The following is a 15304-nucleotide window of genomic DNA, read 5'->3' as shown; positions in this document are numbered from 1 at the left end:
TGGCAACCAACTCACCAGGTCACCAAATTCATTGGTTTTTGGTTTGTCAATCCTGTGTTTATTTTTTTGAAAAATTAAGCAAATATATGTAGGTGTTTCCCATTTTCCTTCTTTTATACAGAAAAGGTAGCACACCATACATACTCTTTTATACTTATTTATTTTAATTTAACAATATATCCTGTCAACCTCACTCTTCCAGCAAAAAAAAAGACAAAAATAAAAATAAAACAAAAAAGAAAAGAAAAAAAACACCCCAATATATCCTGGAAATGCTCCATATCAGTTCATAGAAATCTTTCTCAGTCTTCTTTTCCAGCTTTACAAAGCTCCATTATGTGAATGTACCATAATTTATTCAGTTTTCTATGTATGGAAATTTACATCATTGCCAATATTTTATAATTATACATAATTATAAAATATATTTTATTTTTTTATTTTATTGGGGGTCTAAGTCATGACTTTTAAATCAGCTCTATTTCTTTTTCTCTAGTTAAACACATGTAGAGGCAGCATCAAAAGGTATTAACTCTTTTCTCATGTGTAAAAACAGAGATTCATGACAATATGCTGACTTTAAAAGCTACACAGGGACTATATGGTCTGGAAAACTGTAACTACATTTTGTGGAAGTAGAAGTTGTACCACATATTTGTATAACAGCAAGGCAAGTGTGGTCTCTAGGAAGTATAGGTAAAGTTGATTAGATTGCAGTGTATACTTAAAAGTTGAATAATACACTCTTGTAAAACACTCTTCAAAATTATTTAACTTCCCATGATATCATCACAGCATGTGCAAAAAAAAAATCTTTAGTGTTATCTTTTCCTGTCACATGACTAGTGCAAACAAAAGAAATCCTTATCTTTTTTGTTGCTATTCTGGTCCTTTATAAAATGGCATTAAGCACCATTCAAAACTTACACATTAAAGGTTTGGTTTGGGGGGGAAAAGATTTTTTTGTATTCAAACAAATTATATTTGCTAAATTATAAAACAAAAACTTTTACAACTGAAGATGTCTAGCATATTATAAAACTTAATAGTTTTAAAACCATTTTCCTATACATTTTCACATATAAGTCTCATAGCAACCCTAGGCATAGTGAACTAAGCAGGAGTTACGTTGTCCTTATTTTGCAAAAGAAGAAACAGAAGCATTTAGAGAGTCTAAGAAAATTGCCCTGGGATGGTGGACTCTATGCTAAATCCTGAACTAGAATCCAGGACTATTTTTTTTTTTCTATAGAAAGCAGGATGTACCACCTGTCTCATAGAGTTATTGTAGTGACTAAATATGATAATTTACCTGCAAATGCAAAGGTGTTCAAAGAGAAGGTAGTTCTATTATTAAATTATTTGAGCTTTTGTGACTATGTGTGAAAAATTTCCCATATTTTAGTGTATGTATATATATACACACGTATACAAGAGATTTAAACAGTCTAAGAGCTATAGATCACACAGCAGAAAGTGTTCATGTGGAAAAATATTTCATAGACTGAACTAGTACCTCTAGAAGCAGGTGACGATAATATATATCCATTGTGGAATAATTAACAGCATTATATGTTGCACAGAAATTAGACCTTGAAACAAACCTCATTAAAAGGCACCGATCTAAGTTTAAAACCTTTAAGTATCTCCTCTTTAAAAGTGATCAATGTATGTACTGGCTACTTTAGTTATCCCGCTATGAGAGTCACACAACTTTGATCTAACTTTCTTTGATTTAACACTGCAATTAAGAAGATTTGGTTCAAAGTAAAAGCTCATTGGTTGATGTTTTACACTGATGTGATAATGTTTACACAGATGTGCTTTGAAATCTTGATTATGGTGGATTTGGGGGTCCTACCACAAGACAGACTGCTGTTATTTGAAAGGTGAAATAATATCACATTTACCTAGTACAACCTTTAAAACAGACTTAGCAATATACATTTCTAAGGTGATTTATCTGTTTATTGTCTTTAGCCAGTGTTTTTGTTTTATTTCATATCTATCAACAGTAAATCACTTGCTTTAAGGATTCTTTTATAACTTGGTTGCACAAGGGTTATTACTTAGTCCCATAGTGATGAAAAGGTGTAACTATACCGACTTTAAAGCACCTGCCAATTAATTAGAAAAAAAAACCCTTCAGAGCAAATGAAATAAACCAGTCAAATCCAACTGAGCTCCCAGGTTTAGGTTTTTGCTGAACAGATCATGAAACAAGACTGAAAAACTAATCTTCAGTGATTACCTAAAACTTTTTTGCTCAGGGGAAGCATAAATTTGCCAAACAATTCTCAACTCTTCTGGCACTGAAAAATTTTAATGGGAAGATCTTGAATTTAACTAGTGGTACAATACCAAAGTTTCAACATTTCAATGGACGTGTATCTATCTCCTTCATTTCAATGGCTTTTTATTTTACACATAGGGACCCTTAAATTTTACCAGTAACTTCTGAAGTCTCAAAACATATCAACATCATTTCCACTCAGTTGTTTTTAAGTTTTATAATCAAAGTGTGAGCAAAAAATCTAGTCTTTGAGAAAATGCAACTAAGAACAGGGACCTACTCTTAGATTGTATAAGGGACTTGGAAGCCATTCAATATTTATGACACTATTCCAGATATTCATTTTCTATTCATGGCAAAATATAAGAATGTAAACCATTTCTTTTCGGTTTATTTGGATTTACTCTATATCCCTTGATTCATGAGTATATTATCATATTATGCTAATTAAAAGTTCATGCCCTTAGCACACGATTTAAAACTTTCATGTATATATATACACACATATATGTATATATGTGGTAATCTTGGTTATATCATGTGCTCAGTAAAAATAAACATTAAAGAGAACTTGGGAAGGGGGGGGAGGGTGTTCCTAACCTAACCGTGATTATGTAAAGAAAATCCCCCATCTAAATGATAAAAGAAAAGAGTAATGCTTGTACATTTTATTAGTGTTTTAAAATTAGTGAGTTAAACTGTCAAAGCTTTGATTTTCCTTTCATGTGTGTCTGGGCAGGTCTGAGGCTCAGGTAACGCCCTTTTTCCTTCTCCCTCTCTTACCTTTCTTTGCACCTGTCCACTGCAGGCTCCCAGGCAGCTCCCAAGGAGTCCAATTCTCCTCTTCTCTCCTCTTCCTCCTCCTACCCATCCCCTCCTTTTCTCTCTCTTCACCCCCCCTCCCCACCTCCCCAGCCTCCTCCCTTCGTCTTCTGCTATATACCTGCCAAGCTGGGCTCCTTTTGGCTGCGATCTCTCACTGCACACGAGCTCACATCAAAGACAGCGCAGCTGAACAGCATCACCGTTGTCCCAAAGCCATCCCCAAAGAGGGGCCTCGACTGCGCCTCCCCGAAGTCGCTAGCTGGGTTTGGCCAAGTGCGGGAATGAATTTTGCTGGGGCATGGATAGAGACCCGCCAGGGGCCCCTTTTGGTCACTTCCGAAGAGCAAAAGACGTGTTGAGAGGAGGCCGGTTTAAGATTTCAAACAGAACCTCCCCAGCGCGCATGAAAGGACTTGATTAGCATATGTCAAGAGGACCCGCATATATACTCGGTGTGTATGTACACAGGACTCAGATCCGATCAGTTTGCGGAGTTGGAGCCCCAGCCCCAGCCCCTGTACCGGCGGCGGCAGCTGTAGATGCTTCTGCGAAGCCTGCAGCCGGCGCCCACCCACCCGGGGAGAGAAGCTCCCCCAAGACACTGAGAGCTTCCCTGCCGTTTCGGTGCCAAGTCCCTGCAGCGACCTCTCAGGAGTAACCGGGCCTTAACTTTTTGCGCTTGTTCTGCTATAATTTTTCTGCGTCCACCTCCCTACCCCCGCTACACTTTTTTTTTTTTTTATTCTTGGGGGTCTTTTATTGTCCGGATCCGCCGCCTCTCCCTCTGGCCCCTCCATGGCTCCCTTAGCCGAAGTCGGGGGCTTCCTGGGCGGCCTGGAGGGCTTGGGCCAGCAGGTGGGCTCGCACTTCCTGTTGCCGCCCGCGGGGGAGCGGCCGCCGCTGCTAGGCGAGCGCAGGGGCGCGGCGGAGCGGGGCGCGCGCGGCGGGCCGGGGGCTGCGGAGCTGGCGCACCTGCACGGCATCCTGCGCCGCCGGCAGCTCTACTGCCGCACCGGCTTCCACCTGCAGATCCTGCCCGACGGCAGCGTGCAGGGCACCCGGCAGGACCACAGCCTCTTCGGTACGTACCCGCACCCCCCGCCCACCCCTGCAGCTCGGCGCCTCTTCCCCTGCCCGTGCGCCTCCCGCCTGCCTCGCCTGCCTCGCCTGCCCAGGGTGCCCGAGTGCAGCCCCGAGGCCCCCCTGCACCCATCGGGTGCGAGATGCAGGCTGGGGCCGAAGGGGGACGCTGGGGGCGGGAGGAGACAGGGTGGGCCCTCTCGACCCTCCTTGCTGCCTGGCCCTGCCCTTTCCACTCCCGGCGACACCAAGACCTGGACTGGGAATCACAGTTCTCGCACTCCTTACCTTGCAGTCTTTCAAAAAAAAAAACACCCTATATTATTTTCTCCTACTTCCTTTCCCATTTTCCCCAGTACCTTCCACTTTACAAAAGTTAAGAACAGAAAGCATGGCACTACTTTAAAAACGTCCCACAGTTATGCAGTTGATTATCCATCCGTGGCTACTACAGGGGTGGAGGAGGGGGGTTGCTCTTGCATAGGATGCTGGCATTTATGTGTCTACTTAGAGAACTGTAAATGTTCACCTGAAGAGGTGACATTAACTTTCCGTGGGCACCGTGGCTACCGTTGGGCTCAACTGGCTGCAGTTTTCTGAGCTCCTAAATTCTACCTGGGTGAGAAAAAAAGAGAGAGAGGAAAGAAAGAAAGGAAAAAAAGCCTGCATGGCTACTGAGCAGGCTCAGATCCTCTTTAGAAATTGTGAAACCCGAAAGCAAGGATCTTGGTATTGACCTTAGGTAAGAGGAAATGAGAAAGCGAAAGAAGATATGGGTGGGAACACAGAGGGACATGTTTCAGAATACCTCCAGCAGTGCCTGGGAGGAGAAGGGGTTAAAAGAAAGGAACAAGCACTTGATTGTTAAGACAGTGCTTGTTACAGACACTAGACTGGGAAGGTCTCTACTGTTAAGTACTCCTTAACTAGCTGTGTAACTAGCAAGCGCCCTAGTTAGTCTGGGGCTTAATTTTCTGGTCTGTACAACGATGAGGTTAAATGAAGTCATCACTCTTAAGGTGCTTTCTGGGTCTAGCAGTCCAAGATCTTTCCTCCACAGCTGAAGTTTTCATTATATTACAGTTAACCTGCTAGCAATCTCCAAGGATTTTAATCATCAAACTTTTGACATCATTGGAGAGATTCATTATATTAAAAAAAAATACCCGTTATTTGTGAGCCACAATGAAAAAAGATGACACAGTGTGAGTTTTGCTTTCTCTTCCTTAGCACTGTGGAATTCTTTGAGAACCCCATCTCTAAATAGCCCTCTCTTATCTTGTCCTGGTCCCCTTGTTCTCCTTATACTCTTATTCCTTTTTTTACTTGTATGACTCATTAACACTTTGGAGAAGTGTAAATCTCAGTTCGAGGGGCATTTGTAACTCTAGATGTAGAAGTAAGCATGTGGTGGTCATTTGGTAGCACTTAAAGGCTTAGAAAATTAACTTTTTAAAGCCCATGTGTTTGCAGGTTCCACTGATCTCTTCCAAATTCCCACTGACTATCAGTCAAGAGTGTCATGACCTAGGGGCCTACCTGGGGTCACTTTTGGAAAGTGGTTTTTAAGTTGAGGAGGCTTGAGATTCTGATTCTAAAGGACTTTGCTGACACCAGGTGGCTCAGTTCTCTTGCTGTCAAGGATGACTGCACTCCAATCATTACAGAAAAATAGTTTAACTACCAGAAGGATTTAGAAATGGACACAAATGTGATAGTGCTTATAGATAGAGCAGGTAGAAGTTAAGCTTAGGTCCCCCGTGATACACAGTATAGTCCTGGAAATTCTGCTTTTAAGACCCTTGTAATTCAACTATAATCTCCCAGAGACCAAAACAAACAAACAAACAAACAAAAAAAACCCCTCCCCCCAAAAAATCACCTCTTCTTCTTTGTATCTGTTTATAAGACTGACCCCATGGGAAGAGATTAGTAAATATTTGTTAACTTGCTAACATTAATGATATTTAAATCTATTTCTTTAAGAATGAATGTTGCATGTTAGAATTACCATCTTGCTAGCATGGTTTTTTTGGCTAAAATTTTCAATAATTACTTAGTATTTGCAAAAATATGACTTAGACTGATTTTGTGCTGGTGTAAGTCACTCTATGGTGGGAGGCTATATTTGAGAACAAAATATTCACTGTCACACAAAAAGAAGATAAACCAGATTAGTCTGGTAACCTAGTAGAGTGAAGAGCCACCTTACAATACATTATAGTGCATCCTAGTGGCCTTCAATCATGTAGACATCATAACTTACTACAAGAGAGTGTAGTAGGTGAAAAGAAAGTTTATATTTAACCTATATAACATTAATACTTACATGTTTGCCTTCTTTTGCTAGTGCTGCTTTTACTGGTTATTAAAATATTTTGTTATTTTTCTTTTAATCTCTTATCTGTGTCATCAAAGTAAGAATTTTGAAAAAACTCAGGAATGGCTATCTGAGATGTTAAAGCAAATGACATTTTTGATAATTTTATACTAATATGGCCATGATCAAATAAACACTCAGAATACTGTATTTTTAAATTTCAAAACCACATCAATAGAATATAAATAGAAAGGTCCCTGTGAGGTCAAAATAATTTCCTATCTGAGTTATCTATTTATAATCGAGTTTTTCTGCACGGTAGTACAGAAGGAAGACCTTACCTAATACGTAAACATGGAATCATTACTTTAAAAAAAATTTAGCCTGAGATCAAACGTATTTCTTTAAAGGCTTTTCCTTTATTCTCCCCTATTCTCCATAGATTTGTCTGATGTGGTTGCATTGTGGGTTGACTCACCTGTTTATTATGATTTTCAAAAAGGCTGGCTTTGAAAATGATACCAGAAAGACAAAGTACCTCCAAGTCTTTTTATGGGACACTGGGCATTAGAAAATCTATCTAAAATCTGTGATTACCTCTTAAGGAAAGTTTTTCATGTCTACCCTTTGTAAGGGAATTAGCTTAGTTGCCACCTCATATTATAAATAAGAAAGACTTGTCAAATCTCATTTAAGAATCAAATGATTACAAATTACTATGTGGTATACTATTTCCTGCAGGAGAAAAAGGATCAGAATTAAAAAGTGTGACTAAAATCTTTAAGAGGAACACAAAAAACATATCACCCTTTTCCCATCAGACCTGTGAGCCATTGCAAAATGATTTATGCCTGGTTATGTATTAGGTTTTGAATGTTTAATAAAGTTGAAACTATTGAATATAATTATTCTAAGAACATATGCAATCTTATTTTTTCTTCCTACTACTACATATTTTTTTTTGGCAAGATGACAGCATTATCTTAAGATGATAAAGTATGGGTGGTTTACCATTTAGTTTTTCCAGGAAAAATGAATACTTTATGAGATTTGTTATGTAATTAGCTTATAGGGAAATTAAAGCTATATTGTATGGTACTTGAAAATGTGTTTTATTTTACATTCTAATCAGTTAATCAGTTCCTGTTCTTTGAAAGACAAGAGCATCTTAATGTAAATCAGATACTTACAGGGAATTAAGTTGCATGTCAGCCACAGTGTACTTTTTAATTTGAATGCAACATTTAATACAATGTAAAGTAATTACACATTTGTAATTATATCCTGGATGAAATTACATTGAGGTATTTTTTTCTACCAACTATGTTTTGGGCCTGTATTTTTGTTTCTAACAGGAGTCCTTCACTAATGAGCGTGGCAATGAGTTTGATTGTCTTTTACTCTCCCCCTCTGTATTTGTTATTATGGAGGATATCCTATGGAGGCGGGGTCTTCTTGCTATATCTTATCTTCTCTCTGCCTTAGGCTCTCAATTAGGGACACTGGCTCTTTCAAGCCACTTAGACAGTATTTAGTAGTGTATTGTTGCTGATTCTTGATAGCTCTAGTGTTCTACATGATCTCCTAACAGTTTGAAAGAGCTCATTTGTCTTGCTAAGAATCTATGTTTCTGCCAAAGAGTGAATTAGGCTTGGGATAGAATAGAGCCCTCCGTATCAGCAAATAGTCAGATTCTGTACTTTCCCTTGGCCTCGGAGAGTATCACGTGTCCAAACAGGAACTTGTACAATAAATCAAGAAATGACTTAAGAGCAAGAGTCAGGCTCAATGGTATACATTTGTACTGTTTGTAGAGCTTAAGATGGGGTGAAGGGGTGAAGGCAGAAAACTATTGAGGGAGGCAGTTCCAAGCATAGAAAGTATAGCTATACTTTCTCAGCAGAGTCTAAGGGGAAGAACTAACAAAGGCATTAGTCCAAAGTTTAGTGTGTGCAGAAAAAAAGGGCAATGCAGTGGGAGGTGTTAAGTTTTTTTATTTTTGTTTGTTAAACTATGGATGGTGTATCAATGTATTAAGTGGAAAGGTTTTGATACCAGTTTACCTAATGATAAATGAAAATCTAGAAAGTTTTTGATAGCAAAATCTACTTGTATGCACAACTCATACAAGTTTGAGTCATATTTAATGAGTTATAAAGTCCCTTTTACTTCTCTGAACTATACAATTTATTTTTAAAAATCACGTACCAGGAAACATAGCATATTGTTTAATCTTTAGAGTTTTGAAAATAGTGTATTGTCCTCAGAAACTGTCGTGAAGTGGAAGAATTGAAATAGGGCTCTGAATGCGAGTTCAAGTATCAGTTCTATCAATTACAAATGTAATGTCGATTATATATCAATTACAAATGTCATGTCCATAGGCAAATCAATAAGCCTTTCTGAGCCTCAGTTTCTTTTTATGTAAAATGGGAATAATAATATCTTTCTTACCTCTCTTAAGGGGTTGTCTTTTAGGACCAGATGAGAAAACATATATGTGGAAGCCCTTTATAAACTATAAAACACTTTTATACCCATGTAAGGTATGCTGCTACTGCTAGGAAAATATTAAATTTGATTCATCGTAAACAAAAAAACCCTTATATATATAAGAAATATACATTTCTTATATATTTATATATATATTTCTTATATATATAAGAAAATGCTTATAATCTATTTCTTATATATATATTTCTTATATATATCTAATTCTTATATATATAAGAAAATGCTTATAATCTAAAGGAATCAGGGAGAACTAAGAACACATCTATTATATACTAATTTATGATAATAATTGCTTCCATTTGTTGAATGCCTAAATGTATCAATCTTGACCCCTCTCCTATAGGCAGGCATCTCACCCATTTTTTGTATGAGGAAATTGATATTCGAAGATGATAAATAACTTGCCTACACAGCTAGTCAGTAAGTTACTAAATGAGAATTGAAACCCAGGTCAGTCTGGTTTAAGGTTTCACACCTATAACGTTATACCATGGTGAACAATTTTTTCCTTTTTAGTCTTTTTCTCATCTGTAAAATGGTTGGATCATAATAATAAAACAGTTGCACAGCACTTTTCAGTTTACAGAGGGCTTCCACGTATATCATTATGTTTAGCAATGTTGGTCTATTACTGCTAGTATTTAGATTTTCATGAGTCATATATTCATTAATAAATGTAAATCATTTGTTTTTATAACCTTATGTATAAATTTAGGTATCCTGGAATTCATCAGCGTGGCGGTGGGACTAGTCAGTATTAGAGGTGTGGACAGTGGTCTTTACCTTGGAATGAATGACAAAGGAGAACTCTATGGATCGGTACGTATTGTTATTTTTTAATTATTCTTGTCATGCTTGAAATGATGATTATCCATTTTGTAACTAAAATGTCTACCAATAATGTCTATAAGAAGTATATAAAATATATTTATGTAGAAATTAGAACTCTATATCCTGCTAAATTTCCATGTGTTGGGGTAATAGTCTAGTAACTCAGTTTTATTTTTTATAGCCCAGTCATTATTGCCTTCAGCTCTTCCTACCCATTATCCTGAATCTTTCTAGTTTCCGCTATATTTTGATCGTTCCTATCAGAGATAGAGAAAATGGAAGCATTTTTTTCTTTGCCACGTTAGATCCTTTCACCTTTATGTTTATTTAATGCCAATTTTCTCTACCCATTATCATCTTCCATAGGTAAATGTGTATCACTTACTTGCTGGCCTTTCTTGTAGAACATGAATGAATGTAGTCTTAGGATACTGCAAGCAACAACAGAAAACGGCAACCATGCTAGTTCCACTATGCCTGCAGCCTTGATCATTACAGTGGCCAAAGGGATCACTCCAAGTTGTATTGGGCAATTTTAACTTGGCACTGAGGAATGCATGTCTATGAATCTATCAATTTTAAAGTATAGAGCATAAAGTATACTTTTCAGATTAATAGTTCATTAGTTTAATTTTTTTTTTTTTTTGAGCAAAGCAGCAACAGCAATACGAGAGTTAGAGTAACAGGACAATATCAAGCTCTGTAGCACAATATAGATTTTTCCTCTTTCATAGTGCTTACATACTTTTAAAAAAATTGGTAAGGTGTAAATGCATGCCAGTCTCCCACTCATGTTCTCATATGAAATTCTTTCATAAAGTGGAAATCTCTGTAACTATTTCTGTAGAGAATTTACTTTTTATGATAGCAGATGGCACTATCTGGTACCTTTTTCTTTTTCTTAAAATCTCAATTGAGAGGACACTATTTAACTAGAATCTTAAACACTGAGAAAACTTGGTTATGATATTTCATAAGTAGACTAATATCTGTCTTTTGTAAGGATAAAACTTGTTCTTTCCAGACTTTCTGTATGCTTAGAACAAATAATGTTGTGTAATAATCATAATAGTGAAATTACAATAGAATGATAATGGAAAAAACATGCACATAATCTTCATGTTATGTGTTGGATTAAAAGAGCAACTGGGGTCTATTCCTTAGGACAACATAATAGTCCATTTTGAAAAGACAAGAAATCATTGGGCTTTTATTACATTTACTTTAATAGTAAGAGATCCAGATAAAAGTTAATCATGGGGAATGTATCATCAAACAATTAATACATTCATAAAGGGAAGATATATGATTTTGAGTGATGATCTTGAATTTGGAATTTGGATCTTAGCAAGATCTCGAAATGTTCTAAGGTGTTAGTACAGGCTTAATATGTAGAGCTTTGGCATCTAATGATGGAACAAGTTAAACTACAGGCCTAGTGGTGGTGATTGTGCTAGGGTGATAATATGGAGCATGGGAAAATTCAGAATATTTATTAAGTATTTGAAAATAAAATTGGGAATTGACATTTGACTTAAAATTATTTGATCTATGCCACCAGATGAAGTCACCTGCAAGGACGAATTAGAGATAACTTATGAACTGAAATAAAATAAAGAAAAACTAATTTAACCTTTTTCTTTCTTTGACAAGGAAATAGTTATAGGCAAAGAATAAAAATATAGAGTTGAAACTTTTATAAGGAAATGATCTCAAAGGTATTTTTTTAAATGATATTTTCTCTCTTTTTAAATGGTATTTTCTCTCATTTTCTTTCTTTTAGGAGAAACTGACTTCTGAATGCATCTTTAGGGAGCAATTTGAAGAGAACTGGTATAACACCTACTCATCCAACATATATAAACACGGAGACACTGGCCGCAGGTATTTTGTGGCACTTAACAAAGATGGAACTCCTAGGGATGGTGCCAGATCCAAAAGACATCAGAAATTTACACATTTCTTACCTAGACCAGTGGATCCAGAAAGAGTTCCAGAATTGTACAAGGACCTACTGATGTACACTTGAAGCATGATAGCATCTATATGGAAGAACCAAACCACAACCATCCTTCCTTATCACAGTTCCCATCATAAAATAATAACCCAGGAAGACATTCAGAATATTACAGAATCTGTTTTCTACTGGGAGACTGAGTTTTGAAAGACTACTGAGAAGAAAACAAACAAAAATATTGCCTTGAAGTAGATCAAGATCACTCTTGATAAGTGGATTAAATCCCTTTATCTACACTGGCTAAGTCCTTACCAGTATACTGAAGCTGAAAATCTGTTAGACTGTGGATAATGGGAACCCTACCAAGTTTGCTGCTGGTGCCTCACCTGTTTGGATTATGTTTACTTTAAAAGTTGCATTAAAAATAGATACTTCATGTTGAAGAAACGGATTGACATTGTTGGCCAAGATTGTTACTACATAAATTCTGAGGACCTTGTAGAATTTTGCAAGTTATGGCATTACACATAAAAACAACAACAAAAACTTGGGTGACATATGGACTATGAAATATGCCACACCAAGACAGAACATTTTTTAAAAGAATGGACCTATTTATACATTTTCAATTTGAATATATTTATTATATATATTTATTTATTAAAGAGTTTATTTTTTACTGGTATATGAAGATAATACAAAGAGTAAAAATAAACAACAAAAGTTTCTTTATTGTGCCTTTACTTCATTGTGGTGTCTTGGGCTGTAAAGAAAACATCATTATCACACCACATTAACCATAGAATAAGATCTTGCATTTCTTTTTAAAAATATAGTGTAGATTCTCTTTCTTTGCAGTCATCTGCCTTCTAAATGTAACATTGGTTCCTTGTGGCCTAGAAAAATGATTTATTGGTTTGTATTGAATTCAACACACATTCAAAAGGGAATTAAACATTTTTACTTTATGCTTTGATTTCATTGCTTTTCTGGTGAAAGTTCTTCTGCTTATATATTTTAGCAATGAAAAAATTCTAAGCACCCTAGAGAAAGACTTCAGTATTTAGAGAACTTCTAACATTGAAAGTTACCAAACATGATGACAAACAACTTATGTTTACTTATTTTCTTGATTCATTGTGACAAAGGCCATTACTTTCACCCAGTATGATCATCACAGAAAGAATGAGTCTTTGTGGCACTTCTGTTAACAAGGGTAAGGCTCTATCTATTTGAGTGTGGGATTCTTTCCATTGCATCTTCCATTTAGTCATTTATTCAACAAATATTCATTAAAAGCTACTATGCACCAGACACTGTGTCGGGCACAAAAGGAAATGTGGTGGTCAAGACAGAGGTGGACCCTGAATCTTGGAGCTTACTGTTTGGTAGGAGAGACAGATAGTAAACCAAGAAAGACCATCATTGTGAATTGTGATGTGTTCTGAGGAAAACAAGGTTCAGACACAGGAAAAAAAGAACAAACTTAGATAGGATGGGTCAGAGAAAGCTCAAACGAGGTGACATGATGGACCCTGAAGGATGAGAAAGGAGCTCGCTAGGTCAGGAGCAGGATAAGAGCCTTCTAGGGAGAGGAAACCACAAGTCTGGACTCTCTAAGGCAGGAAATAGATTTGTGGCTGGAGCTTAGTGGGCGATTGGGAGAATGGCACAGACAAGTTGAGAAAACTAAGCAGACGCAAATTCTGTAGATTGGTAAACATCCTTCCAAGGTTTTAATTGTGGTTACCCGGCAGTTGTCAATGCTACCACACTGAGAAGTAGCAATCATTGTTGGGGATGTGGCAACGACCATGGGGGCAGCTGCCACCCTCTGCCAACCTGGAGGGCTGGATGAAACAGATTGCTGAGCTCTACCTCCAGAGTTTCTGATGTGGGGGTCTGAAAATTTGCATTTCTAACAGGTACCCAGGTGATGCTAATCACACTTGTAGAACTGCTAGTCTAGAGCAGTGTTTCTCCAACTTTAATGTACGTAGAAATTACTTGGCAGATCTTATTAGAGGATGAATCTGTTAAATCATAGGTCTGGGATTTTGCATTTCTGCAATGTCATCTGCAGATGATGCTTGGTGCTGCTACACCTTGGAGCACACTTTGAATGGCAAGACTATTGCTTTAATGCTATTTTAAGTCATTCCTATAAGTTCATCCTCTCATTACTTACACAAATTAATGTTAATGTGTAGGGTGGGAGAAAAGAGTTCAACATGTGACTTTAATAAAGCTACATGTGGATGTGTGTATGTGTGAAGAGTTGCATGTGCACTCACATGTGTATATGGAAGAAAGTCAAAAATGATGGTTTAGCTCTTGGTTTTATGAATATAAAAATAGCAAAAATGGTTTAGTGGCAGTACTTTAATTATCTTCAGAATAAAATGACTCCTATTTTTACTTTTATTTGTAAACTAAAAAACAAACTACTTTTGGTTTGATGCCTGACATCTGCATTTAACCACTTCGGTACCAGTGTCGACTATAGTCGACAGACACATGAACGCACACAGTGAGTTTAGCTGACAGCCGTGATATGACTTCTCTAATTTTTCATTTATCAAAATAAAATTGTGAACATTTAAAAATAATGTAATGAAAACATATATGTATATGTTACCTATTCTGATTTACATTACAGGCAAGGCTGCCTGTAAAGTAAAACAAGCTTTCAGTGCTTTAAAGCCTTCCTCATCACACAAGAGCAAAACAGATTCGTTGTCAATGCACAGCACAAACTATAGTGGGGACTATGAGTGCCGGCTGTGGGCAAGGTTTCATGGCTGGTGAGCACAGTACCGAAGTGGTTAAAGTATATGTCCTAAAGCAAGCATTTAAAGTCTTTTGCACAAATGATGCTGGTGTCTAAACTTACAAGTATGGAGGAAGGCATATATATCTAAAGAGACAGTACACAGATCAAAGATGGCCCCAAATAAATATTGTTACCCAATTTTTAAATATAACAGGAATACATGTCTAACATTTTTTATTATGATAGATACTTATAGTGATTGAGATATGAAATGTTAGTGAAGCAATGGTTTTAAAAACTTTCAGAAACATGGAAAATCACTATGTCTTTAAATCTTATTGTATTTTATCTGTCGGCATCCATTCCCGTGTCAGAAAAATAATTTGCATTTGCTGAAATTGCACCATTTGAAAAAAATGATCTATTAGGTATCTGAAGAGATTTTACTTGATATTTCTAAATGGAAGTGGTATGTGAGCATATGAATTAATTCATATATGTATGGAAGAAAGATAAGAATAATTTGGTTTAGTATCAAATCAATATTTTGAAAACTATATATCCTCAGTTTGCTAGGAGAAACTTCGCCCATTAGTTATTCCTTTTGCTTCTTTATTTTTTATTTTCTTTCATTTAAAAATCTTCTACAGTGATTATTAACTCACATTTTTCATTTTACCTTACTTGGCATATTAGCTAATAGTAGCTAAA

The 15304-nt window shown here is 36.7% G+C and overlaps 1 protein-coding gene across 1 annotated transcript; it reads left to right on the top strand.

Moving 5' to 3' along the window:
• Positions 1 to 3913: 3913 nt before the first annotated feature.
• FGF20 (fibroblast growth factor 20) lies at positions 3914 to 12831 on the top strand. The gene is made up of 3 exons (XM_012784997.3): positions 3914 to 4199; positions 9748 to 9851; positions 11647 to 12831. Exons 1-3 carry the CDS (start codon positions 3914 to 3916, stop codon positions 11890 to 11892), a joined length of 636 nt encoding a protein of 211 aa, XP_012640451.1. The 3' UTR covers positions 11893 to 12831.
• The last annotated feature ends 2473 nt before the right edge of the window (positions 12832 to 15304 follow it).

Source organism: Microcebus murinus, chromosome 24 (genome assembly GCF_040939455.1).
Source record: "Microcebus murinus isolate Inina chromosome 24, M.murinus_Inina_mat1.0, whole genome shotgun sequence".
Lineage (NCBI taxonomy): Eukaryota > Metazoa > Chordata > Mammalia > Primates > Cheirogaleidae > Microcebus > Microcebus murinus.
This window is presented reverse-complemented; position numbering and strand designations above follow the sequence as displayed.

Coding starts and splice junctions, on each gene's coding strand:
- FGF20 (XM_012784997.3), top strand. CDS start 3,914: ATGGCTCCCTTAGCCGAAGTCGGGGGCTTCCTGGGCGGCCTGGAGGGC. Junction 4,200..9,747: donor GCAGGACCACAGCCTCTTCG/GTACGTACCCGC, acceptor GTATAAATTTAG/GTATCCTGGAATTCATCAGC. Junction 9,852..11,646: donor AAGGAGAACTCTATGGATCG/GTACGTATTGTT, acceptor TCTTTCTTTTAG/GAGAAACTGACTTCTGAATG.